The sequence below is a fragment of the Tupaia chinensis genome, unplaced genomic scaffold (genome assembly GCF_000334495.1).
Source record: "Tupaia chinensis unplaced genomic scaffold, TupChi_1.0 Scaffold000146_1, whole genome shotgun sequence".
In the NCBI taxonomy this organism is placed as follows: domain Eukaryota; kingdom Metazoa; phylum Chordata; class Mammalia; order Scandentia; family Tupaiidae; genus Tupaia; species Tupaia belangeri.
This window is the reverse complement of record NW_006159616.1, coordinates 10,512,571-10,538,167: the sequence shown is the minus strand read 5'-3', so window position 1 is coordinate 10,538,167 and position 25,597 is coordinate 10,512,571. Positions and strand designations below refer to the sequence as shown.

The window sequence follows — 25,597 nt, the reverse complement described above, 5'->3', positions numbered from 1 at the left end:
ATGTCGCTCTCTGTCTGTCTGGCGAGCGCACGTGCCCTATAGTGAAAATCTCTCCAAAAAAAAAAAAGAAAAAAAAAAAGAAAAAGAAAATAAAACATTAACCTGCTTGATCTGGCTTCTGTAACTGCTTTCGCATAGAAACGCACCTCCCTTTGCTCTCGACCCCCTCCTCATTTTCCATTGTAATCGCTGCATCAACCCAGAAATGATCTTGATTTTTGCCTTTATAAGCACCCCTCTCCTTTCACTCAGGGCTGCAGGGTCTTTGAGGACATGAGTTCTCCCGTCGCTGCTGGCAATAAAACTCCGATAATTTTTCTATGACTCTATGTCCTCTTATTTCTTGCTGATTTGACTACAACACTCTCATCTCTGGATCCTTAAGTTAATCACATCTGCAAAGACTCTTTTTTCCGAAGGAGGTCACATTCACAGTTTCCAGGGGTTAGGACTTGGTCATGGCTCTCTGGGAGATGTAGCTCAATACCCTACAAGTGTTGCATATGTAATACAAGTCCTTCGGCTTCTCATCCTCCCTCTCTTTCCTGGGAGAAGAGACCTCTCCCAGCATGCTCTGAAGACAGTTAGCTTTCCAGCACTGAATGTGCTCTCTGTCTGTCTGGCGAGCGCACGTGCCCTATAGTGAAAATCTCTCCAAAAAAAAAAAAGAAAAAAAAAAAGAAAAAGAAAATAAAACATTAACCTGCTTGATCTGGCTTCTGTAACTGCTTTCGCATAGAAACGCACCTCCCTTTGCTCTCGACCCCCTCCTCATTTTCCATTGTAATCGCTGCATCAACCCAGAAATGATCTTGATTTTTGCCTTTATAAGCACCCCTCTCCTTTCACTCAGGGCTGCAGGGTCTTTGAGGACATGAGTTCTCCCGTCGCTGCTGGCAATAAAACTCCGATAATTTTTCTATGACTCTATGTCCTCTTATTTCTTGCTGATTTGACTACAACACTCTCATCTCTGGATCCTTAAGTTAATCACATCTGCAAAGACTCTTTTTTCCGAAGGAGGTCACATTCACAGTTTCCATGGGTTAGGACTTGGATATGGCTCTCTGGGAGATGTAGCTCAATATCCTACAAGTGTTGCATATGTAACTTTGCCCTAGCAGCTGACTCCTGAGCTTTTCCCTCCTGGAGAGGGTGAAGAGCTGCCATTCTCCAGAAATAGATGACGACACAGTGGATGGTAGATTGAGATTGATCTCTCACGCTGGACCAGCCCCTTGCCAAGAAACAGGCCCACAGCCAGAGGTCCTCCTGGGGCCTTTCTCCTCTTCCAGCCTCTGGGGAACAGCCTAATTCAGATCAACTACAGGTTCTGGTAAGCACTTTCTGTCGATATATATATCATTGTTTTCTTAATTCCATGTATTAGGCATATACACTGAGTCAGCAAATAAACAAAAAAGAAGGGGAATAGAAGAACCAATAAATAGGGACCAAGAGTTAGTGTAATGGCTATGTTGCTGGACTTCCATGTAGTCGACCATGGTTCGAGTCCTGGACCCAGTGGCTTAAAACACGCCGGGTGTGTGTGCGTGGTGTGTGCCCAAGATCCTGAGAGGAGAATGGAGGAGAAGGGATTGCGGTGTGACCACCCCCCTGGGGGGTGATTTCTTGCTTTCTGTCTCTCTGTCTCTCTATCTTTCTGGGGAGCGCACGCACCTTATGGCAAAAACCTCTCAAAAAAAAAAAAAAAAGAACAAATGAATGCATGGTTGACACATTGGTTTATGCTTTTTTAGATTTTTTTTTCCCTCTGTATATATATGTACATGAGTCCACCAAGGAGAAATACACTCTGCCACTCTGTTGGAGAACCATAATGGAAACATCATTCTTTCTTACTGGAAGCAATGCTACTATGACCATCCTGGCATACCTTTATAATTATTTCCCTAAGAGACATTCCCATAAACTGGGGATGGAATGGGAGCCCTTGACTTCAGTACTACAATGGATTTTGACATCTTTCATCTTTGTCATCTAATGGGCCACAAAAGAGTATACTGACTATTTAATTTTCATTTCTGCATACCAGTAGAGCTGAACACTATGCTGTGTACTCATTGGCCATGGGATTTGTCCTGTGAATGGCTTGCCCAAGATCTGAGACACAGGCTTTTCATGTCTCCCCAAGGTACCAGAGGCCTTAGAGACAAGGAGGGCCTGGGGAGGGAGTATGGTTGATCTAGTCCACCCAACCCGCAGCTGGAGTTATAGCTCTCAGGGAAGGTGGGCTTTCCCTTCCACACCCTGGAGGAAGGGCCATCCTAGAAAGTTCTCCAGGGACCACTGGGCATGGTTCTCATTGCTCTTGGCAAAAGCTCACCATTATCAATCATTCTCCTCTTTTGCTTTGCCCTTGAGGGGTAGTGTGTGCTGTGAAACAGCTTCCTAGCCCTTCCTGCAGCCTCCCAGAATTCCAAAGGCCCAGGAAAGAGAAACAGTGTTTTGGCCTTTTGTACCCATAGCCAGACTTTTGGCCAACACCTTCCGATTTCATGGCATCATGAGGGTTAGCTCTGAAAGCACATTTGATGTCTGTGAGTCTCCCTTCCTCCCTACCTCTCTACTTTATTTCACAGATAGGAGGCCCAGAGAAGTAAGGTAATTTGTCTAAGGTCATATAGAGTCTGGACCAGAACCCAGGCTCCTGATTCCTGGCTGAGTGCACTTTGTAGGCACCAGACTCTGAATTCTCTTTGAGCATCTGGAGAAGCTGCATGTGCATTGGCCACTGCTACAGCTGTTTCATGCCATGGAGTATGAATACCGTGTAAGGAGGCATCCCTGAAGCCACTGCAGGGCTTGCTCTTATTCCTGCTTCTGTGCGACTAGGGGGCCAGGGACACAAGCTCTAATTTCTTATAGTGCTAACCTTTGGTCTCCACCATCATTTCATTAAATAATGACTGATGCACAGGGGAAAATTCCCCTACTCTCCCTGCCTCCACTGGCAGACACCGTGTCTGATTAATAAGCTGATTTTACTAAGAAGTTGCATCAGCAGCATCAGGTCAAGGGCTCATCCTGGCTCCACAGAGCATGTCCTGTAGGAAGACAGTACCATGATGTGGGTCCTGTACTAAGGGGTCACTTGTGTGGGCATCCTGCACTCCAGCTTGACTCTCACTCACACAAACATGGAAAATCAATTGGCCTCCCATTGTGCCTTTCCTCACCTGAACTACCCCTGGTAAGAAAAGAACAGAGAATGATCACAGAGGTCTAAAATATTTATTCTTGGTAAAGGCAGGAATGAGTTTCCACTACCACCACTAACGTCGCCATCACTGCTGTCATCCTGACCATCACTACCATTGCTGCTTCTACCACACTATGGTGTCCACTACCAGCACATCCAATGCTATCATGTCCACCACCTCCACCTCCTCCACCACCTCCACCTCCACCACCTCCATGTTCACCACCTCCAAATCTACCACCTCCACGTCCAACACCTCCATGTCCATCACCTCCACCTCCTCCATCTCCACCACCTCCACCTCCACCACCTCCATGTTCACCACCTCCAAGTCTACCACCTCCATGTCCAACACCTCCATGTCCACCACCTCCACCACCTCCATCTCCACCACCTCTCCATGCTCTACCCCCTCGACTTCCAACGCCCCCATGTCCATCACCTCCACCTCCTCCACCTCCACCACCTCCATGTTCACCACCTCCAAGTCTACCACCTCCAAGTCTACCACCTCCATGTCCAACACCTCCATGTCCACCACCTCCACCAACTCCATATCTACCCCCTCTACCACCTTCACCACCTCCATGTCCACCACCTCCATGTCCACCATATCTACCTACCTCCATGTCCACCACCTCCACCTCTACCACCTCCATGTCTACCACCTCCACCACTTCTACCTCCACCATCTCCACCTCCACTACCTCCACATCCACTAACTCCATATTTACCACCTAATCCACCTCCTCCACATCCACCACTTCCACCACCTCCATTTTTTCCATCACCACCATTGGCTATATTTACCACCACCATGGTGTCTACTACTAGCACATTCACCTCTTATCATTTCCACCACCTCCATGTCCACCACCTCCACCACCTCCACATATACCACCTTCACTTCTACCACCACCTCAGTCCACAACAATGAACACTTACTATGAGTTGGGTCCTGGGCTGAGTAGTAGAGGTCACTTGGGGCCACCTAATTATTTATGGGGCTGTCCTGAATGCTGCAGGATGTTTATCAGCATCCTCATCTTCTGCCTAACAGAAGTTAGCAGCTCCCATGCAGTATCCAAAACTGGCTACAGAGATCACCGAATGACCCAAGACACTTAGCATGTGTCTACATATTATCTATGACTTGGTTAGATAGAACATTTTTTTGGGAGAGGTTTTTGCTATAGGATGCGTGTGCTCGCCAGACAGAGAGAGACATAGAGACAGAAAGCGAGAAAACAACCCCCAGGGGGGATGACCACACCACAATCCCTTCTCTTCTGTTCTCCTCTCGGGATCTTGGGCACACAAGCACATGCGCCCGGCGTGAGTTTTTTAAGTCACCAGGTCCGGAATGCAAACCGCAGTTGACTACGTGGGAGTCCAGCGACATAGCCATTACGCTAACTGCTGATCTCTAGATAGAACATTTTGAAATGCCTATGTGAGGACATTTAGGGATGGCCCATGAGTCTGGGACCCTCCACAACTCATTATGGCAATATCAGGGCTCCACGCTGTCTCTGGATGCTCCACCCTGCTGTGGCTCCACCCCTGGACCTGCTCTTCTAAACCCCAGTATCCAAGTTCTTCTCTAATGGTGGGCTCCCTGGCCTTCTAGAAGAAGAGACATGCCAAGTGAGCATCTTGGGATGAGGAGAGCTGTGTATATGAGTGGGCCCACTCTGATGGTACTGCTGAGGTGGCATTCTACAGAGAGCAATACTGTGAAACTCCTGTATGTCGGGAACTATGGTACGTACATCACCACCATCATCTCATTTAATCCTCTTCCTCAGCAACTCTTTAAAAAAAAAATTAATTTGATTTATTCATTCCCTTAGTTTTTAATTTGACCAGAGATAGAGAGAGAGAGAGAACGAGAGAGAGAGAGAAGGTGAGAAAGCAATCCACCAGGTCTGAGACTCAAACCGTGGTCAACCATGTGGGAGTGTCCAGCACCTTAACCATCATGCCAGCCGCTGGTCCCCTCAGCAACTCTTGAGTACAGTGGTTCTCCACTGGGAAGAATTTGCCATAAAGGGGCATTTGGAGATCTCTGGAGAGATTATTAGTTGTCACACGGAGCAGGGTGCCTCTAGTATCTAGTGCGTAGACGATGAGGATTGTGATGAACATCCCACAGTGTGCAGGATAGTCCCCATGATGAACCAGTTGGCCTAAAATGTCAACTGCACCAAGCATGAGGCATTCTGCTTCAGGGTATCTTAATATAATTATTATATATTGGCAAATTATGGTTGTATGTATTTATGTGGGAAAATCGATATTATGAGTTTTGTTTTTGATTTTTCTTGCCAGAGGGTTTGTGTGTTCACAAGATGGGGGGAGGGAGAAAGCACCCTTATTGGGGTATGGTCATGCCACAATTTTTGTCCCCCACTTCCCCATCCTGTCAAGATTTGATGTGCACACACATGCACCTGGCATGTTTTTCTTTCTTTTTTAAAGAATTATTTATTTAATTTTATTGATCATCATTTTTTATTTTTACATTTGTTACAGAGTACATGTGCTCACTAGGGAGAGGAGAGAGAGAGAAAGTGAGAAAGCGAGCTGCCAGGTCCAGGACTCAAACTGTGGTCAGCCATGTGGGAGTCCAGCACCTCAACCACCATGCCATCTGCTAGCTCCCTTGGCATGTTTTTCAAGCCATCAGAGCTGAGATTTGAACCAATGTTATGATTTTTGAATGGGTATTTTTAATCAAGTTAAATTTTGTTTTCAATCATAGTAAACTGCGCATATCATAAAATTTACAACCATAACCATTTAAATTACTCTTACATTGTTGTATAACCATCACCACAGGCTGTCTCTAGAACTTTCTCTATCTTTCCAAACTAAAACTCTGTCCCTATTTTTTTTTTAGAGAGCTAGAACTTTCTCTATCTTTCCAAACTAAAACCCTGTCCCTATTTTTTTTTAGAGAGTTTTGTTTTGTTTTTGTTTTGTTTTGGCTATACAGTTTTTGCTTTGTTTCTGTTTTTGTTTTTGTTTTGGCTATACAGTACATGTGCTCACTGGAGAGACAGAGAGAGAGACAGAAAGTGAGAAATCATCCCTTCCCACCCAGAGGGAATGGCCATGCTGAAATCCCTTCACCTCCATTCTCCTCTCAGGATTTTAGGGACACATACACAAGCACCTAGCGTGAGTTTCAAGCCTCCGGGTCCAGGACTCAAACTGCAATTGGCCATGTGGGAGTTCAGCAACATAACTATTATGAACTAGTTGGCCTCAAATATCTGCTGGTCTCAACTCTGTCCCTATTAAACATTAACTTTCCATTCCCTGGCCATACAGCCTTTATTCTACTTTTCTTTCTTTTCTTTTCTTTTTTTTTTTTTAATTTGCTATAAGGTATATATGCTTGCCAGAAAAGAGAGAGAAAGCAGAAAGCACTCCCCAGGGGGCCTGGCCACATTGTAATTCCTTCTCTTCCATTCTTCTCTTGGGACTTTGGACATGCACACACACGTGCCTGGCATGTTTTTCAAGCTGTTGGGTCTGGAATTTGACCATGGAGTTCTTATGTGGGATCTAGGTGCTTTAATTACCATGCCACTGGCTGGCTCTCATTATTCGGCTTTTTAGTCCCCAATTCTGACCGCTCTAGGTACTTCATGTAAGTGGAATAATATCATGCTTATCCCTTTGTGTCTGACTTATTTCATTTTGCATAATGTCCTCAAAGTTCATCCATGTTGCAGCATGTATTACAGTTCCCTCCCCGGGTCCAGCATATGGCATAGCAGTTATGTCACTGGACTCCCACATGGCTGACCGCAGTTTGAGTACTGGACCTGGTGGGTTGAAAATCACACTGGGTGTGTGTGCGTGCATACCCAAAATCCCAGGAGGAAAATGGAAAAGGGATTTCTCACTTTCCCTGTCACTGTCTGTCTTTCTTTCTTTCTGGTGAGTGTACCTGCCCTATGGCAAAAACCTCTTTCAAAAAAAAAAAAAGGTAAAAAGAATTCTCTTCCTTTTTTGGAATGTTTAATGTTCCACTGTATATACGTACTAAATATTGTGTTACATTTTGATTTAATGAAGAAAAATTTCATTCTTAAAAGAACATTTTAAAAAGCATACAATTGCCCAGCTCTGAAACTATAAATTCTTCCCGTAGCCACCCAGGACAAACCCAGCTGTGCTAATGCTCATCACATTCCAGACCGGGAGATCCCAAACTGCAGACGAGTCAGCACGAGGTAGATTTCGCCATCAGCGTTATCATAAGAGATGGGACACGCCTCTGCTCGGCGGTGCTGCTTTCCCTTCTCCCCTCACCCAGTCCTTCTCGCTCACTGCCACTCTCTGCAGTTCCCTGGGGGACCCTCCACCTTGCTGCATGTGACAGCCATTCCAGGGCCACCTTCCTATGAGTGCCAGCATCTTCTCCAGTCCATAAAGTGCTCTCTGTGCCCAAGGAGCTCAGAGACGACTACAACAAAAGCAATGCCGATGTCTCTACCGGCTCGGAAACCAAGCTGCTCTGTTATAGTTGTGATTGGTTCAGCGGCGGGGCCAAGGGTAGAGCCAGGATTCTGACGGCAGACACCCACACCTGGTGGCTTTCAATAGGTCCCAGCCCTGTGACAAGTGGCGTCACTGGGGCCAGAGATCTGGTATTGCTGGGAAGTGACCACAGGGAAGGGCTAGGGCCCAGGGGCTCATGGGAAACAAGCCTGTGGGGCCTGGCCACCTCTAACCCCCTGCTTCCATGGGCTGGAGGGGGAAACAGGAGAAGTGAGGTTACCTTTCTGTGGTTGACAGAATGAAGACCCCCCTCCTCCAAATGTTGTCCACATCCTAATCCCTCGTACTCTGTGAATATGTTACCTTATCCAGCAAAAGGGCTTTGTGGTGTGATTAAATTAAGGCTCCTGAGATGGAGAGATGATCGTCAATTATGCTGGAGGGTGGGTGAGGATCACAAGGGTCCTTAGAAGGAGGCAGGAGGGTCAGAGTTAGAGAAGGAGACGGGACGATGGAAAGAGAGGGCACAGTGACACGGCGGGTGGGAGGAGGAATGTGGCCGTCTCTAGGAGCTAGAAGAGGTCAAAGGACACAGATAGATTTGAGGTTGGCCTGAGAGACCCATTCTGGACACCTGACCTGCAGTACAGTAGATTTGTGTCATTTTTTAAAAAATAATTATTTAATTTTATTTTATTTCATTCATTTATTTTAATTTGACCAGAGGGAGACACAGAGAAAGAGAGAGGGAAAGCGAGAAAGCAAGCCACCCGGTCTAGGACTTGAACCATGGTCGGCCATGTGGGTGTGTCCAGCGCCTTAACCACCATACCACCTGCTGGTTCCCAGATTTGTGTCATTTAAAAGTCCCAAATTTATGGTAATTTGTTGCAGCAGCTACAGGAAACTCACACATCTCCCAAGACCTCACGGTGAGTCAGGGCAGAGTCCAGCATCCACGTGTCCCCACTCTTGACCCTGTGCATCTTCAGCAAGATTGCATGGACACAGCTGTGGCACGGAGGGAACCTCTGCATGGGGTCTTTTGTGTGGCAATGGTGTTGATTGATTTACTGCCTGGATAATGATAATGTAGCACACACTCCACGCTTTCTGTGTCTCAGGCACCGTGCTAAACCCTTGTTACAAGGATCATTTCTTCAACCCTCACAATAGACTATCAATAGTGCTGTTCATGTTTTAAACATGAGAAAACTAAAGCACAGGGAGGTAAGCGAACTACCCAAGCTCACAGAGCTAGAACTAAAGGAGCTGGCTTGGAAGTAGATCTAAACCCAAAGCCCGTGCTCTCAGCCCCGTGCTATATCTTACCATAATGACGGGAGGCCGCAGGGGAGGACACTGCTGGACTGCGATCGGGGTGGGGGGGAGAGGGCTTGGCTCTCGTCTCAGCTTTTCACTAGTCTGCTCTGTGGCTTTGGTCAAGTCACTTGGTCTCTCAGAGCCACGGCATCTTTTTTTTTTTTTTTTTTTTTTGAGAGGTTTTTTTGCTATAGGACGTGTGCACTCGCCAGACAGACAGAGAGAGAGATATAGAGACAGAAAGTGAGAAATCACCCCCCAGGGGGGATGGTCACGCCACAATCCCTTCTCCTCCATTCTCCTCTCGGGATCTTGGGCACGCACGCACACACACCCGGCGTGAGTTTTAAGACACCAGGTCCAGGACGCGAACCGTGGTCGACTACGTGGGAGTCCAGCGACATAGCCATTACGCTAACTGCTGGTTCCCGAGCCACGGCATCTTAAAATGAAGATGGGGAGTTCAGACTATAGTCTAAGTTTTCCTGAGTTCTCTCGAAGGTTTTCTCCTAAAGAGCTGACTCGCCACTATGTCCCGAGCACCTGGTGTTGAGGTGCCTTTCGGCAGTGTTTCATCCGCTCTGCTTTCTGCTAATATGTCCAAGTCACCTTTGGTTTCTGCTCCTAGGCAGGTTCAGCAGCAGAGCCGCTCACCGAGCGCTCCAGATATGGGAGAGAAGAGGCTGCTGACTGGCCAGTGGCATGGGTCCTGGAGCCAGTCTCTGGAGCATGGAGCAGAAGGGTGACATTTTCGTGAATGAATGAATGAGCCTGGTGGCATACACAGTGGGACAGCCCGGATGTGCTGGAAGCCCAGGTCTCAGGGGCTCACAGGGAGAGCCCCAGAAGGTCACTGTCCTGGCTCAAGGGGAGCTGGGCACGAACTGGACGTTCATGATACACATTTAGAAACCGATTCTGGTTGCTGGCGGGTGATCTGGTTTCTGACAAGGCGTGAGCAGAGTGAGACCTGAGACGCAGGAGGCTCAGAGTGTGGTATTTCCTTCCCAGCTGCACGGCTTAAAGACTTTCTCTATTTAGGTACAGAGAGGTGCTGGAGGGGAGGGGCTATTGCTCTGGGCATCAAGGTGAATGCGGTCCCTGGATTACCAGCACACTGGACCCTCCTTTAAGACCTGCTCCTTCAGTCAGCAGAACCAGGATAGGAACCCCCAAAAGCAGCCAACGACTGGAGTTCTCTGGGCAGCAATTTCACCCCATGCCTGAGGCTCCCTGCAGCACTACTGAGAGTCCTTTGGCCTCTGCTTGAATGCCCCCAGTGACAGCAACCGCGTCATCTCTTGAGGCCGTCTGCTCTCAGAGCCCTCCCAGCTAGATGTCCCTACCTACAATGTATGAAAATCAGCTTCCCTGGAGGTGCCAATCGCTCTCAGACAGCGGAGGCGGGCACTAAGCTCTCCCCATTCTCCACTGTGGAAAGTTGGATGTCGATTTCCCCACAGTACAGCCTTACCTTCCAAATACAGAGAATCTGGCATATTCTAATAGACAGGAGCCCAGGTAACTGCTTACGAGCTGTGTTTCAACAGGGCCTTGGGGTCCTGCCTTTCAGCAGTTTAATCTTCCCTCAAGACCTTCCCCACAGAAGCATCACACGCCTGAGATTCTACAGTGTCATGGCTGCGTGACAAGGAACACGCCCTTCCTTCTGCTGTGCCGTATTTATCCCCGGCTAACCCTCGCCTCACTAGCACTTGGAAAAGAATTCATTTACTATATGGGGTTCTCCAAGCAAGGGGGATGGTTTTGGAGTTCTGCTCCCCTCTGCTCATTTTCCCTTTGCCTGGGCTAAGCACTCACCCACCGAGTCATTCATGCATTCAGCGAATATGGAGAAACAGTCCCTGACTTGTGATGACTCAGTTTGGGATCTGTTGTGTTCACGACAGTGTGAAAGCAACACACATTCTACAGAAACTGCATTTTGGGGTACCCCTGGGATACTTCTGCTTTTACTTTGAGTACAGTAGTTCATAAATTACAGGAGATACTCAACACTTTATTATAAAGAGGGCTTTGTGTTCGATCATTTCACCCAACTGTAAACCATTGTAAGTGTTCTGGGCACATTTAAGGTAGGCCAGGCTAAGCTATGATGTACGATACTAAAGTCCACTTATGACATGGCTTTTCCACTTACGAGGGCGCGGCTGGCCCTCACTACCTCACTACCTCCTTCGACTCTCACCCACATGAGTGAACGTTAGAGCAAGCAGTTCCTGTGACCTGGATGGTGTGTCCGTCTCCCGCATGCCCTGTTGCTGTTCGGTGCATATGAAGAACTCTTGCACCTCCTGATTTTAAAGAGTTCCAGGGGTAGGAGGACCCTTGCGTGGGAACCTCTGCTGGAAGCAGGGGTGCAGGGAGGCCTTCCAGACTTGCTCCTTCTGTGCCCTGGAGGAGGCTGATGCAGGAGGGCATGGTGTCTGCTATAATCAGAGCTAGAAGGTGTTTTTGTAGTCATCTAGCCCGGGGGCGAGAACTGGTGGTCGGTGCCTGTTTGGGAGGATTGAGCCAGCTCAGTCTCTGTGCTGCTTTTCATGTGTCCCATTCTCTGCGGGTTCCTCCTGCTGCGTCCCACACTAACTGCACCCAGCTGGCCCCAGGGGCATTTGGGTCACACTTCTGAAAGACAAGACTGAGTCTGGGGGAGGTGATGTGGCTGTCAGGTCTCCCTGGAGCTAATGCTAGAGCTGGGATTGGGAGCACGGTGCTTGGCAATTTGCTGTGGGCTGGTCTCTGAAGAGCTGTCCCTTAATCCTGAGTGGCCCGTAGCTCTCTCCCTGTCCTTGACATTTATCACAAAAGCAGCCGGGAGGATGGAGATGGGATGACAGGGGATGCCTTGCCTGGCAGGCTCTGCAGTGCAGGGGCTGGCTGAGAGCGCTGGGGGGCTGTGTGTCACATCCAGCCCTGTCCACGTGCATCACAGACGTCTGGGCTTTGACAGGCAATTCCTAAACTCAGTGCGATCAGTAAGCCTGTGTGCACGCCTGGTCTGTCCATCCACATTGCTATGGTTGGCACGGAAGAAAAATAATAATAGCTTCTATGTGCAGTGGTGGAGAAAAACACACTTGGTGCTTCTTCCTATGACGTCACTTGAGGTCAAGGGGCAGATATCATCACTTGCATTTGACCAAGGGGACCCTGGGGTCCGGGAACAACAGGAGAGTTGTTTCTGCCCATCAGATGGTTCACTGGGCACACAGCCATGGTCATGACCACCTGGAGGGCCCCACCCCATGCCCTCTGGGCTGCTCTCTAAACTCTACCTGAGGCCCATTTTCTCTCCTGTGCAATGTCACCCCACCCTTCTTCCAAGCTGGCTGGACCAAGTGGGATACTTTCCACATGGAGACAGACAGAGCTTCCTCCAGGGACCTGTGAATTGGGACCTAGGAATTGGGATCAAGGGAACACAATTTCACTGGCCTCAGCGGCTCTCTCTGATTTTAGAATTATTTCTTTAATTGTATTTATTATTATCATTTTCTAATTTGCTACAGGGCACACATATTCATCAGAAAGAGAGAAGGAAAGTGAAAAAGCAAGCCTCCTGTTCCAGGACTTGAACCTCAGCCATGTGGGAGCCAGCACCTTAACCACCACGCCACCTGCCGGCCCCACAACTGCCCTCTGGAATGGGGAAGACCTTGCTGCTTGAAAAATACACCAGGCACATGTGCACGTGTGCCCGAAATCCCAAGAGGAGAATAGAGGAGAAGGGACTGCAGTGAAATTCCTCTCCCAGAAGGTTATTTCTCTTTCTCTCTCTGTCTCTCTCCAGCGAGTGCACACACCCTATGGCAAAATTCTTTAAAGAAAAACAAGAAAATAAAACACACGTTGTCTCATGGGGGTCGCATGTGGGTGGGAAGGCCATCTGTATATGGGGTGAAGAATAACAACGATTGTGACAAGCAGAGATGAAGGTGAGGGTGAGAAAGAAAGGAGTTGTGTCCTCTGTGGCCTCACCACTGGGATTCCCAGGGGCTTGACTGTGGAGGACCAGAGGCACTGGGGATACCCTGCACCCTTACAGGAAACCTGCTCTTTGCTGTGGCTGACAAAGTTGGGTTCTGTTTCTGTGAATTGACAAGCGAAGGCATCCATTTCAATCAGGGTTAAGCCAAGATGCATGGCCTCTGTGTCCTGAGCTTTCTCCACCAGCCACCCTCCCGGGCTTTGAAAGGAGAGAGTAACAGCACTCCAGCAGCCTCACCAGCCCTACGCTGGCAGACAGGGGAGGAGCAGCCGGCTCCCTCCTTCAGAGCAGAGACCACAGGCTCAGGGAGGTCTGGGATTTGACCAGGATCACACAGACCCTGGAAAGAAAGCCAGACAAATCAAGTTCTGGCGTCTGCTTGCTGAAAGGCAACTGGATAGACTTTGTTGCCCAGACATGGAGAGGGAACATCTAGAGAGGATGAAAGCAAAGACCAGAGGCCTCAGCCTGTCCTCCCTGGCCTCAGCGGTGTGCATGCACCGTTCACCCACTCCCACAGTCCACTGCAGCCCTTCTGTGCTGGCATGACCCAGGTGCTGGGACCCCAGCAGGGTAAGCGTGCTGACCTCGGAGCTCACAGCTCAAGTGTGACAAGATTAGTGGACTAGACAACATCAGCCTCAGTGAGTGTTGTGATGTAAATACTACCATACGATAAAGAGTGGTGAGGTCAGGGGGGGATATTTTGGTGGGGTGGTCAGAGAAGGCTTCTCTGAGGAGGTGACACTTGATTGGCAATCTGGTGAGGAGAAAGACACAGCCGTTTGAAGATCTAGGAAGGTGTCCACCAGGGGAGCCTAGGTGGACATTGGTATTTGTGGTGCTCCAGGGACAGAAGAAGGCTGGTGGCAGGGGCAGGCAGGGTAGGGAGGGAGGAGAAATGAGCGGCAGGGTTTGGGGACAGTGGGAGGGAGCAGGGTTTCTTCTGAATGCGATGGAAGCCATCAGAAGGTTTCCAAACATGCCATCTATTGGACTAGGCCTGGAGATTCAGGGAGGTACAAGACATGTCCTATGTCCTTGAAAAGGGCCAGACACATGACCTGCCATGTCAAGCAGTAGTCACAGAGTCAGGACAGGATCTGAGAAAGTCATGCAGGACAGGGTCCCAACCCAGGGAGCCCTGAGGGCTAAGTGTGAATCTGGAAGGCAAAGAAGTTGAGGTGGGATGAAGAAAAGCCAGGGACCCCAGAACAGATAATGCATGGGACAGACCCAGGCACAGGGCACGGACCTGGGCACACCTGCTCAGCGTGTCTCCCAGGACTGAAAGTAGCACACGAGGCTGTGTTCTCACACAGGCCGTGTTCAGGACATGACGTGACTCATGAACCTGTGAACACACCCATCCCAGGTACTCGCCATGACCGCCGTGCGGTGGAGGTCCTGCTGCTCTCGCATGGCCACCGGAGCCCAAGCCCGGGAAGGCAGGCCACGTACCTCATTGCTCCAAACAACATGGGAGAGCGCGAGGCCCTGGGACAGCAAGAAATGATGGCCACATGGCCGAAAGGGCCCAACCCTTTGGGTATCTGCGTCAGCTGCAGCTAAAGGTGACACTGCTCTCGGAAGCAAATCCCCAGCTGTGTCCCCTGGGGCTGCTGTCCACTGTCCCGTGTTGTTCGGCAACGAGGCATCCTTTGAGTTAATTGACAGTGACGGGATGTGTGCAACATTTTCGGAAAAATCCAGTGTTTGGGACCAGAGAAGCTGACTCTGCGGGGGCTCTCCAGGGAGCGCAGAGGCAGGGCTCACCGGGAGGTTGCCTCAGGTCATGTTTGCAGCTGGCTCCACGGGAACTCTGGACCACAGTGCCCGCGAAGCTGACACCTGGCCCTTGGACACTGGTAATGTAAGAAAGGTGACACTCCAGTGACTCAACTCTAATTAAGAGACAAGTTAAAAGTGCTGTAGCCTGAGGCACATGGGACATGTACAGACCTGTCAAGGCAGGAGACAGGCCACTTACAAAAGCAACTGAGACCTCACTCAACCTCTGTCCAGAACATGATTGTCTAAGGTATATAAACACACACAAATGCCCGGATCGGGCACATCATGCAAATTAAAGCAGTAAGAAGGGGCCTGGTAGTGGCACATCAGTAACACAACTGAACCCACTTGGGAAAGTCTTGGGTTCGTGTCCTGGGGCCTCCCTGACCATGGGGTGGGGGGGGACACACATGTGTATGCCTGTGTGTGACCTGAACTGGCTGAGAATGGGGGTCGATCGTGAAATAAAGACCCTCTGAAAAATACCTGTCTCTCTGTTTCTCAGTCTCAATATCTCTCTATGGACAAAATAAACTTTAAAAAAACCCTGCATTCTCTAAAAAATAAAAAGCAATAAAACATCATTGTTTTGCTTATCAAATTCAAAACATTAAAAAAAATAACAACACATGGGGGGCAGCAGGTGGCGTGGTGTGAGGCGCTGGACTCCCACATGGCCCACCACGGTTTGCATCCCGAATCTGGCAGCTTGCTTTCTCACTCTCTTTCTCTCCCTCGCTCTCTTTTGCTGGTCAAATTAAAAAACAGTACTAATAAATAAAATAAAATAAATAATTCTTAAACACACACACGCACACACACACACAGTTGGCAAAGGTGTGGTGAGAGCCAGACTCTCTCTTGCTAATGGTGTCAGCACTACAGGCAGAAATGTATCCAGATTTAAAATAACCCCACAACCCATTAACCCCATATCTCCACTTCAAAGATCCCCATCCTGAAGAAATAACCAAAAGTTTCCACAAACCTTATGAGGTTTGTGTATGAGGATGTACAGCTCACCATTATTATTATTATTATTATTATTATTATTATTATTTGAGAAGTTATAGGGTGTGTGCACTTGCCACAAAGAGAAACAGAGAGATAGAAAGCAAGAAATCTCCCCCCAGGGGGCATGACCATGCTGCAATCCCTTCTCCATTCTCCTCTCGGGATCCTGGGCATGCATGCACACGCACCTGGCGTGAGTTTAAGCCACCGGGTCTGGGACTCGAACCGTGGTTGACTACATGGGAGTCCAGCGACATAGCCATTACGCCAACTGCTGGTCCCCTCAGCATTATTTATATACAAACAACAAAGAAAATGGCCCACTTGGCTAATAGCAGGAGGCAGGTTCAATCAATATATCTGTAAAGTGGGGGCCGGAGATGGTATGGTGGTTAAGGTACTGGCTTCCCAGATGGCCAACCACAGTTTGAGTTCCAAACCTGGTGGCTTGTTTTCTCACTTTCTCTCTCTCTTTCTCTCTCTCTCGTCTCTCTGGTGGGCACACATCCTCTATAGCAAATTAAAAAATAATAATAATAAATTTAATTAAATAATTCTTTGTAAAAAATATATCTATAAAATGACCTGTTCTCATGGCTATTAAAAGTTAAATTTGGGACCAGCAGTTAGTGTAATGGCTATGTAGCTAGACACCAATGTAGTCGATCGTGGTTCGAGTACCGGACCCGGTGGCTTAAACTCACGCCCAGGGTGTGTAGGTATGTGCCTAAGATCCTGAGAAGAGGATGGAGGAGAAGGGATTGTGGTGTGGCCATCCCCCCAGGGGGTGAGTTCTCACTTTCTGTCTCTCTGTCTCTCTCTGTCTTTCTGGCAAGTGCACGGGCCCTGTAGCAAAAACCTCTCCAAAAAAAACCAAAAAGTTAAATTAAAAAAAAAACTGAAATAATAAAAAATCCTCACAACTCAGTATGAGAAAACAGTATGAAAATGTACAGTACAGTATCAATTTATGTATTTATAGCATAAGAATAAAACCAGAGGAACCAGCGAACAGCATAATGGTTATGTTGTTGGACCCTATAACAAAAATCTCTCAAAAAGAAAAACAAATAACGAAACCAGAATGATATAGACAAAGTGATGGGCTGCTGGGTGGCTTTTCTGCATGACAGGTATCTACGTTTCTCCAGTATAGTAACAGGAGCCTATTGCTTCTATAATCAATAAAATAAACTTTTATTTTTACATTTTTATTTATTTAATTCTAGGGTTTTTTTTTGCCATAGGGTGCGTGCAACTCACTGGAGAGAGACAGAGACAGTGAGAGGGAAAGCAGGAAATCACCCCCTGGAGGAGATGGCCATTCTGCCATCCCTTTTTTCTCTATTCTCCTGGGATTTGGGGCAGGCATGCACACATACCTGGTGTGATTTTCAAGTCACCAGGTCTGAGACTCGAACTACCATTGAACATGTGGGATTTCAGTGCTTTAGCTACCATACAACCTACTGGCCCCACCTGCTTTTAATTTTCTAAAGAAGGAAAAGGAATAGAGTCATCTGGGAGGAAGGGGCAGTGGGACCTTTAGTAAGCATTGACTCCTCTGACTCTGGCTGAAACACTAGTTATGTCATCACTACGACAGGAAGTCCCTGCTCACCTGACCAGCCCACCCCGACCCCGGTGTCTACCAGTACTAAAGAGCAGTAGAGGCACTGGGAGGAGGAGGGCAGCCCCCCAGGGAGCCCAGAGTCAGGGCTGGCAAACAGGTAGGGCGAGTGACGCAACTTGGTGGGCACCCCACCTCCATGACACCCCTTCCAAGAAAAGTCCCTGCCTATAGTCCCCAGGCTCCAAACGTTCAGACTCTCCAGGCACTATTTAGTGACCCTTCTCCAGGGGGCTGTCCCCACCCAGGAGCCAGGGCTGGCAGACCCGAGGCATGACACGTGGCCCTGTTTAATTCTGCCCTATCATCTCCTTTCTCCTCCCTTCTCTCCCCACACCTCTGGGTGTCAAGGCCGTGGGGTGGCAAAATCAGTGTCCTCATACTGTGGGCTCTGACCCGCAGGCCACCGTGGACATGGCTGGAAAGCGAGGAGCAAGAGGGTGCTTTGGCAAATTGCACCTCCCGCCTGGACGCCTGCATGTGCCTTTTCTGGGTACACTCTCAGGCGTGGTGGGTGTGCCGCCTGCTCTGTGCTCCTCCAAAGCCAAGGCAGACGGCTCTGAGCCCACTAGCTTGTTTCTCAAAGCCAGTGGCCTTTTCTCCTAGTGGCACCAGGACCAAGACTGGGGACAGCATGTGGACAGTCCTTCACCACTGCACCAACATCTCAGCCATGAGCCCAGGGGCCCAGTTTGTCTCAGTGCTTGGGCCTCTCCTCACTGCAGAGAAGCCACAGTCCCCTGAATGCCGGCAGAGGGGTCTATGAGGGCAGCTGGTGTCCCTGCATCTGCACTTCCCAACCTGTAAAATGTGGACAATATTCCCTTCCCTTAATTTTAGACTTAGAAGGAGCCTTCCAGTCCCCTACCTGCCCTCCTTTGTTTACAAAAGAAAAATCCAGGAGCTGGCAGGTGGCGTGGTTAAAGGCGCTGGACTTCCACATGGCCAACCATGGTTTGAGTCCCAGACCTGGTGGTTTGCTTTCTCACTTTTCCTCTCTCTCTCTCTCTCTTTCTCTGTCTCTCTCTGATCAAACTGGAAAATAATAAATAAATAAATAAATAAATAAATAAATAAATAAATAAATCCTAAGAAAAAAGAAAGAAAAGGAAAATCCAGGGCACAGATAACAGGTGACTCACAGCAGGCCACGCAGCTGGAGAGTGTCCAACTCCACACCTGCTCTTCCTAGCAGGCTTGGGAACCTGCACCACCTTTCCCGCCTACCTCCAGGCAGTTTGGGATGGGGTGTAGCCAAGGAGACAGCAATGATCTCTCTTTAGGTAGAAAGGGCTCCAGACAGGAAGGCAGAGACCTTGGAAACCACTCTGGTGATTGGCCAGGGCAGAAGGGAGAGATGGAGACAGCCTAGAGGAGCAGTGAGGACACTTTTTATGGAGAGGGTGATCTTTTCCTTTTTCCTTTTTTTTTTTTTTGCCTTAGGATGCATACCAGAGAGGAGAGCAGTAAGAAATCCCCCAGAGGGGATGACCATGCTGCAGTCCCTTCTCTGAGTCACAGACTCAGACACAGGCCCTTCCCACTGTAGCTGCAGTTCTCAAGTTTTAGAGTGCACAGAAAATCCAGGAAGGAGGTGGGCTTGTTAAAATGTAGGTCCTAAGCCAGCAGGTGGCATGGTGGTTAAGGGCGCTGGACTCCCATATAGTAGACTGTGGGTTGAATCCCAGATCTGGTGACTTGCTTTCTCACTTTCTCTCTCTCACTCTTGCTCTTGCTCTGTCCCTCTCTGGTCAAGTTAAAATAAATAGAGTGAGATAAAATAATTCTTTTTAAAAAATGCAGGTCTCCAGGCCTCACCCCCAAACACTCATTCTAGAGGTTGGGAGCTCAGGAACCTGCATTTCATTTTTTAAAAGTATTTATTCATATTTATTATTATTATTCAATTTGACCATAGAGAGACAGAGAGAGGGAGAATGAGAAAGCAAGCTGCCAGGTCCAGGACTCAAACCCTGGTTGGCCAGGTGGGAGTCCAGTGCCTTAACCACCACACCACCCACCAGCCCCAAGGAACCTGCATTTCAAACAAGCTCCCCCTGGGATGCTCACACAGGCACTTCCCAGATGCTCTGAGGGACACCATCCTGCTCCCATCTTGTCTCCATTCTCTGCCCATGTCCTTGGGCTGCCGTAAAGGGAAGACGATGTGACAGTGTGACAGGCTTTAAAGAGCTCCACATCTTAGGCCAGCCAGTGGTATGGTGGTTAAGGCACTGGACCCCCACATGGCTGACTAAACGGTTTGAGTCCTGGCCCCAGGTGCATGTGTGTGCGTGCCCCAAATCCCAAGGAGAATGGAGGAGAAGGGACTGCAGCATGACCATCCCCCCAGGAAGCAATCTCTCTCTCTCTGTGTCTTTGGCAAATGCACACACCCTACTGTGTGTGTGTATACATACATACATACATACATATATATGTATACATATATATATATATATATACATACATATTTTTATATATATACATTTTTTTTTTAATTGCTGCATCCATAAGAAGGGTCCTTGCTTCTCCTCCAGGCTGTTCCCATCCTCTCTCCTCTGTGCTGGCCAGTCACCTGAGCAACTTCTAAGGTCTCTGACTTCCGGTCTGTAGTCCCTTCTATCTAAGAGAAGAGACCATCACTGTCTCCTCGGCCGCACACTGTCCCAAACTGCCTAGAGACATGGAGGTTGGGGGTAGGGAGGGGTGAGGTGCAGGTTTAGACGCCTACTAGAAAGAACAGGTGCAGGGTTGTTGGACACTTCAGTGTAAGCTCATCTCAGCCACTAACTACGTGACCGTGTCCAAACCACGTCCCTCCTCTGTACCTCCTGTGTTTCTAGCTGGGTATGTTGTGGGTAACCGTACCTGCCGGGCGCAGCTTTCGTATTAGTAGAGACGGCTTGTGAACTGCGAAGTGTCGTGTGCTCCTACGGCAAGGTGGTAGGCTTGCCCAGTAAAATATTAATCCCGGACTCCCAGTGAATTCTGAATCTCAGAACAGCAACACACTTTTTTTGTATAACGATGTCCTGAATATTGCATGGAACATGTGTAAACTAAAATAGTATTTGTCATTTATCTGAAATTCGTCATTGATCAGGTATCCTTTTTGTTTGTTGTGTCTTTCTGCTTTGCTTTGTTGTTGTTGTTGTTGTTGTTAACTGGCTGCTGGGACTTCTGGCATCCCCTTGCCTTCTTCCCTCTGGCAGGGCAGTTGCTCTTCAGTCCCCAGACATCACGCCCCGCCCTTGAAGAGGGACCAGGGGGCCCTGATGGTATTTGCTTCCTGCCCTCCACCGTGTGCCCTGCCTGAGTGCTCCCTGTCAGAGCGTCAGCCACAAGGGGAGGCTCACCTGGCAGACAACGCATTTTTGCAACTGTCAGAATGAGTCAAGGTCACCGGGAGAAAGCTCTGGGCTGCGTCCTGCTTCTCTGGGGAGGAGGGGGCAGGGGAAGCAAGAGAAAGGCAGCCTGGACAGGATCCTCTGCGCTCTTTCCTTCCAAATCCCCCCTCCCCAGGAGAGAGAGCAATGCCTAGAAAGCCCTGGAACTTGTGCCCAGACAGGACCCAGTTCTCTTGGGCAGGAAGTGGGGGTCAGTGTGGCAGGGGGGCTGGAGCCAGGAGGCTCAGTGCGTCTTTCAGCTCTGCTTTTCTAACTCTGTGTGCTCCTGGGTAAGTTCTTCATATCTCCTCTCGGGGCTTACAGTAGAAACAGCTAGTGACGACAGCACTGGGCCAGGTGGTGGGCCACAGCTGGAGCCACGTGGTAAAGGTCCTGGGTTCAAAGCCTGGGATCTTCCTGTGTACCCCGGGCATGTCCTTGAGTGCCCACGGTCCGGGCCAGCTAGCACGGGGACAGATCACAGCATGGGGAGCCTGCTGTGAGTGTCTGCTCCCTGTCTCTCTGTGTCTCTCATGGGAGAAACAAATAATTAAATTTGGAAAAGAAATATCAGCAGCTCTAAGTCTTACAAGGGGACTTCAACAGTTCATAAAAAAGAATAAAAGTGCGGGTCTATTCCAGTGCAAAAAAATGAAAATTCATGCAGTGTTTCATAGCATACCTTTTCTAATAACTTTTTGTTTGAGAGGTGTTTTTTGTTTTTTTTTTTTGTTTTTTTTTTTGCTATAGGGCGTGTGCACTCGCCAGAGAGAGAGAGACAGAGAGCAAGAAATCACCCCCCAGGGGGGATGGCCACGCCGTAATCCCTTCTCCTCCATTCTCCTCTCAGGATCTTGGGCACGCATGTACACGCGCCCAGCGTGAGTTTTAAGGCACCAGGTCTGGGACGTAAACCGTGGTCGACTACGTGGGAGTCCAGCGATATAACCATTACGCTAACTGCTTGTCCCTTTAATGACTTTTTTGAGGACTTCTTGTATAGGACTTACTGTGTGCCAGATGCTCTGTGTTTTTTTGTTTTTTTTTGTTGTTGTTGTTGGTTTGTTTTTTTGGAGAGGTTTTTGCTATAGGGTGCGTGCACTTGCTAGAAAGACAGACAGAGACAGAAAGCGAGAAATCACCCCCTAGGGGGAATGGCCATGCCGCAATCCCTTCTCCTCCATTCTCCTCTCGGGATCTTGGGCACGCACGCACACGCACCCAGCGTTGAGTTTAAGCCACTGGGTCCGGGACTCAAACCGTGGTGGACTACATGGGAGTCCAGCGACATAGCCATTGCACCAACTGCTGGTCCCCCAGATACTGTTCTAAGTATGCCATAAATAATACTGTTTTAGTCCTCCCAACAACCCCAGGAGGGGAGTACTATGCCATCTCCATTTTTTTGTTTGTTTTTTAGTTTAGTTTAGTTTAGTTTTTTGCTACAGAGCACATGCACTGCACTCACCAAAGAGGGACAGAAAGAGAGAGGGAAAGTGAGAAAGCACCCCCAAGGGTGATGGCCACTCTGCAATCCCCTCTCTCCTCTCAGGATTTTGGGCATGCATGCACGTGTATCCGGTGTGGTTTTCAAGCTGCTGAATCTAGGACTTGAACCACACAGTTGATCATGTGGGATCCAGCACCCTAACCTCCACATCACCTGCTGGCCCACTCTATCCCCACTTACAGAGCAGGAAACTGGGGTACTCTGTACCCCAGTGCAAAGTAGGGGCAGGATTTGAAGTTGAGCAGCTCAGTGCCAGCTGGGCTCTTGGCTCCCTCCGTGAAAAGTATAAGCTGCAGCAGAAATGCAGGAGGAGCAGGGCAGGGGCTGCTGGTCTGTGCTGAGCAGCTGCTCCATGCTAAGCGGCACTGAGCTCTTTACTAGCTGATCTTGCCTCAGCCTCACAGCCCATGGAGTAGAGGGTGCTGTTACCACATTCTGAATTTAGAGGCAGGGAAACTGAGGCTTAGGGTCTTGCCCAGGATGAGAAGCCTGAGTGCAGATCTGAACTCAGGTCTCTCATGCCAAGGCCCATGCTAATTCCTCCACCACCCACCCTCTCACTGGTTCAGTTTGGGGGACACAAACTGGCCACACAACCTGGGCAGTTGCAGGGGACAGAGATGCTCTTGGCACTGCACCCAGGAGGTGCCCTTGAACTGCCTCTGCCCTCTCCCTACTGAACGGGACCAGCCTTGCTCCAGCCCTTGACCTGTCCCTGGGGCTTGGACACTGGCCCTTGCTTGGAACCGGCCCAGCCCTCCCCCAGCCTCACACAGTCACTGGGTGTCTGTTTTCCCCCTTACGTCATGGAGCGGGAAGAGCACTGCTTCACACTCATACCACTCTTTGCTTTGACCCACATTGCCTCGGTCTGGTCCTGACAGCCCTCCGGTGAGATGAACTGCGCAGCACCGCCGTGTCCCGATTTCACGCGCGAGGAAGGCAATGCTCAAACAAGTCAAGTGACTACCCAGAGATACCCAGATTGGAAGCCAGGACTCAAACCTGTGTCATCAGACCCCCAACTCCAGGCTGCGTGGAGATCTCAGAGGTCAACTCAAGTACTCTGGAGATGAGGAAACGGAGGCTCATTCAGGGAAAGTGGGCCATTCAAGGTCATAGCCACTGAACTTCAACAGAAACACCCGCAGCTCCTGATTGCACAGCGCCCCGCCCTCATCTGGGAGACGACAGGACCAGTTATACCAGCCCAACCAAAAAGCAAGGCAGGGGAAATCAGAACCCCGATGCATCCTCCCACAGCGAGCGTGTCCCCTGGACACTCCTGTCTCCATCAGGATAGGGTCCTCCGGTAGGGAGGTCTGGGAGCCAGGCAGGTGGGTGAGGGCGCCTTGCAGGCCAGGTCATTTTAGGAATAACTCACATGGTAGAGACAGCCCCTGCTGAAGGGCCACTCAGGAGCCGTGTGCTGAGGAGTGACCACCGATGTACGGGGTGTGTGCCTGGGACGGCACAGGACAAAGCGTGAACTACACAGGGAGGCGGCTTCCTTGAGCTCCCAGTGAAAGGAAGGCAAGAGCTCCGCACCCACCTCTGCATGCGCACTGCCTGTTCTGACCCGTGCCTCACAGCTCTGGTTCCAACTCTGCCCAAACCCAGGGGGCCAGACGGGGGGCAGGGTCTAGCTGAGAGGTCACTGTGGGCACAGGGGCTCAGAGGTTTGTGACATTCACCTGCAGCCTGTCCCAGTGCTCATCCCTGTGGATGCAGGGGTGCCCTCCTTCTCCCCCCTGCTGTTCTTCCTTCCTGGGGCCCCTTTACTCTTTGTGCCCTTGTGTCCCCATCTGCCAAGTGGGTATGTCTGTCTAGGCCATCAATGGAAGGTGGACCCAGAAAGCAAAAGTGGCACCAGCCCACAACAGTTTTGTTTAACTTTTTCACATTGGGGCTAAAAAGTCACAGAACTAGGGCCCGTGGGTGGCATGGTGGTTAAGGCAGCTGGATCTCACAGGACCAACTGTGTGGTTCAAGTCTCCCACCCGGTGGCTTGACAAAAAAAATAATAAAAGCTACAGAACTAGACATCGTAGCTGTACCACTGGCTCTCAGTGCGCTGCTGTCTGTCCTCGCCCCCTTGGGAGGGAAGAGCGAATGAGCTGAGGCACTGACAGCCCAGCCGAGGCTCCAGAGGTTGCTGGAGAGAGTCCTTATGACCGCGGGCTCCCCGATGACCAGGACATCGGGAATGGTACTCTTTCCTATACTACCGGACCCTTTCCCTGAGGAGGGGGCTCATAATGACACCGCCACCAGCTCTAGGGCCCAAGCCCAGTGAGATGATCCCTCCTCGGGTGACTCCTAGAATTGACAGGTCCCTGAGTTGGAAAAGTGTGCTGTTGGAAACCTGAAGAAGCCCATCCTCAGAGCCCAGAAACTTCAAAGAATTCCAGATGAATATCTCCCCCAGCGGAGATGCAGGAAACGTCCGGGCTGGGCACTTTCCAGGGTTGGGAAGCCCCTCTCAGCCAGGGCTGTTACTTATGACCCTCCTCCCTTTCCAGGCTAACCTGAGACTTGGGACCATCCTGGACCTTTCCTGCTTCCTCCCTCTCGCATCCCCAGCCCCCAGTCCTGGCTCACCTCTGGGCAGTTTGGATGCGTTCTCCTGGATCCAGGAGAAGAGGTGGGCGAAGTCACAGTCGCAAAGCCAGGGGTTCCCGTCCAGGCGCAGAGTGCGCAGCGCCGGCAGCGCGGCCAGGGCGGCCACGCTGAGGCTGCGCAGGTTGTTGTCGTTGAGCTCCAGCACCTGCAGCGACTCCAGGGTCTCGAAGGCAGCCTCGTGCACGCCCGCCAGGTTGTTGTTGGCCAGGCTCAGTTTGACCAGCCTCCCGGCCGAGCGGAAGGCGCCGGCGCCCAGCTGGGTCAGGTTATTGTAGCTGAGGTCAAGGAAGGCGAGCTTGGCCGAGCCGCTGAACGTGCCCTCCTCCAGCGAGCGCAGAGAGTTGTTCCTGAAGTCCAGGTAGACCAGGTCGCCGTAGAAGATGAAGAAGTCCTCGGGAATCTGCTGGATGCGGTTGCCGGCCACCAGCAGCTTGCGCACGTCCAGGGGGAAGGGGTCGGGCACGCTGGGTAGCCCGCGGTCGCGGCAGTCCACCGTGTGCGGGTCGGTGCAGGCGCAGCCCGCCGGGCACGCGTGGCCCGGCCGGAGCAGCAGCAGGAGGCAGAGCCC

The 25,597-nt window shown here is 50.0% G+C and overlaps 1 protein-coding gene across 1 annotated transcript in view; it reads right to left on the bottom strand.

Annotated features, from left to right (window-relative positions):
• Positions 1 to 25,597, bottom strand: part of LRRC38 (leucine rich repeat containing 38) — a gene marked incomplete at its 5' end in the record, with an annotated part of 49,499 nt that extends 23,902 nt beyond the window's left edge. The window contains one exon of the mRNA XM_014586514.1: positions 25,009 to 25,597. Within this exon, the coding sequence (XP_014442000.1) occupies positions 25,009 to 25,597 (589 nt within the window). The remainder of the gene's footprint in view (positions 1 to 25,008) is intronic.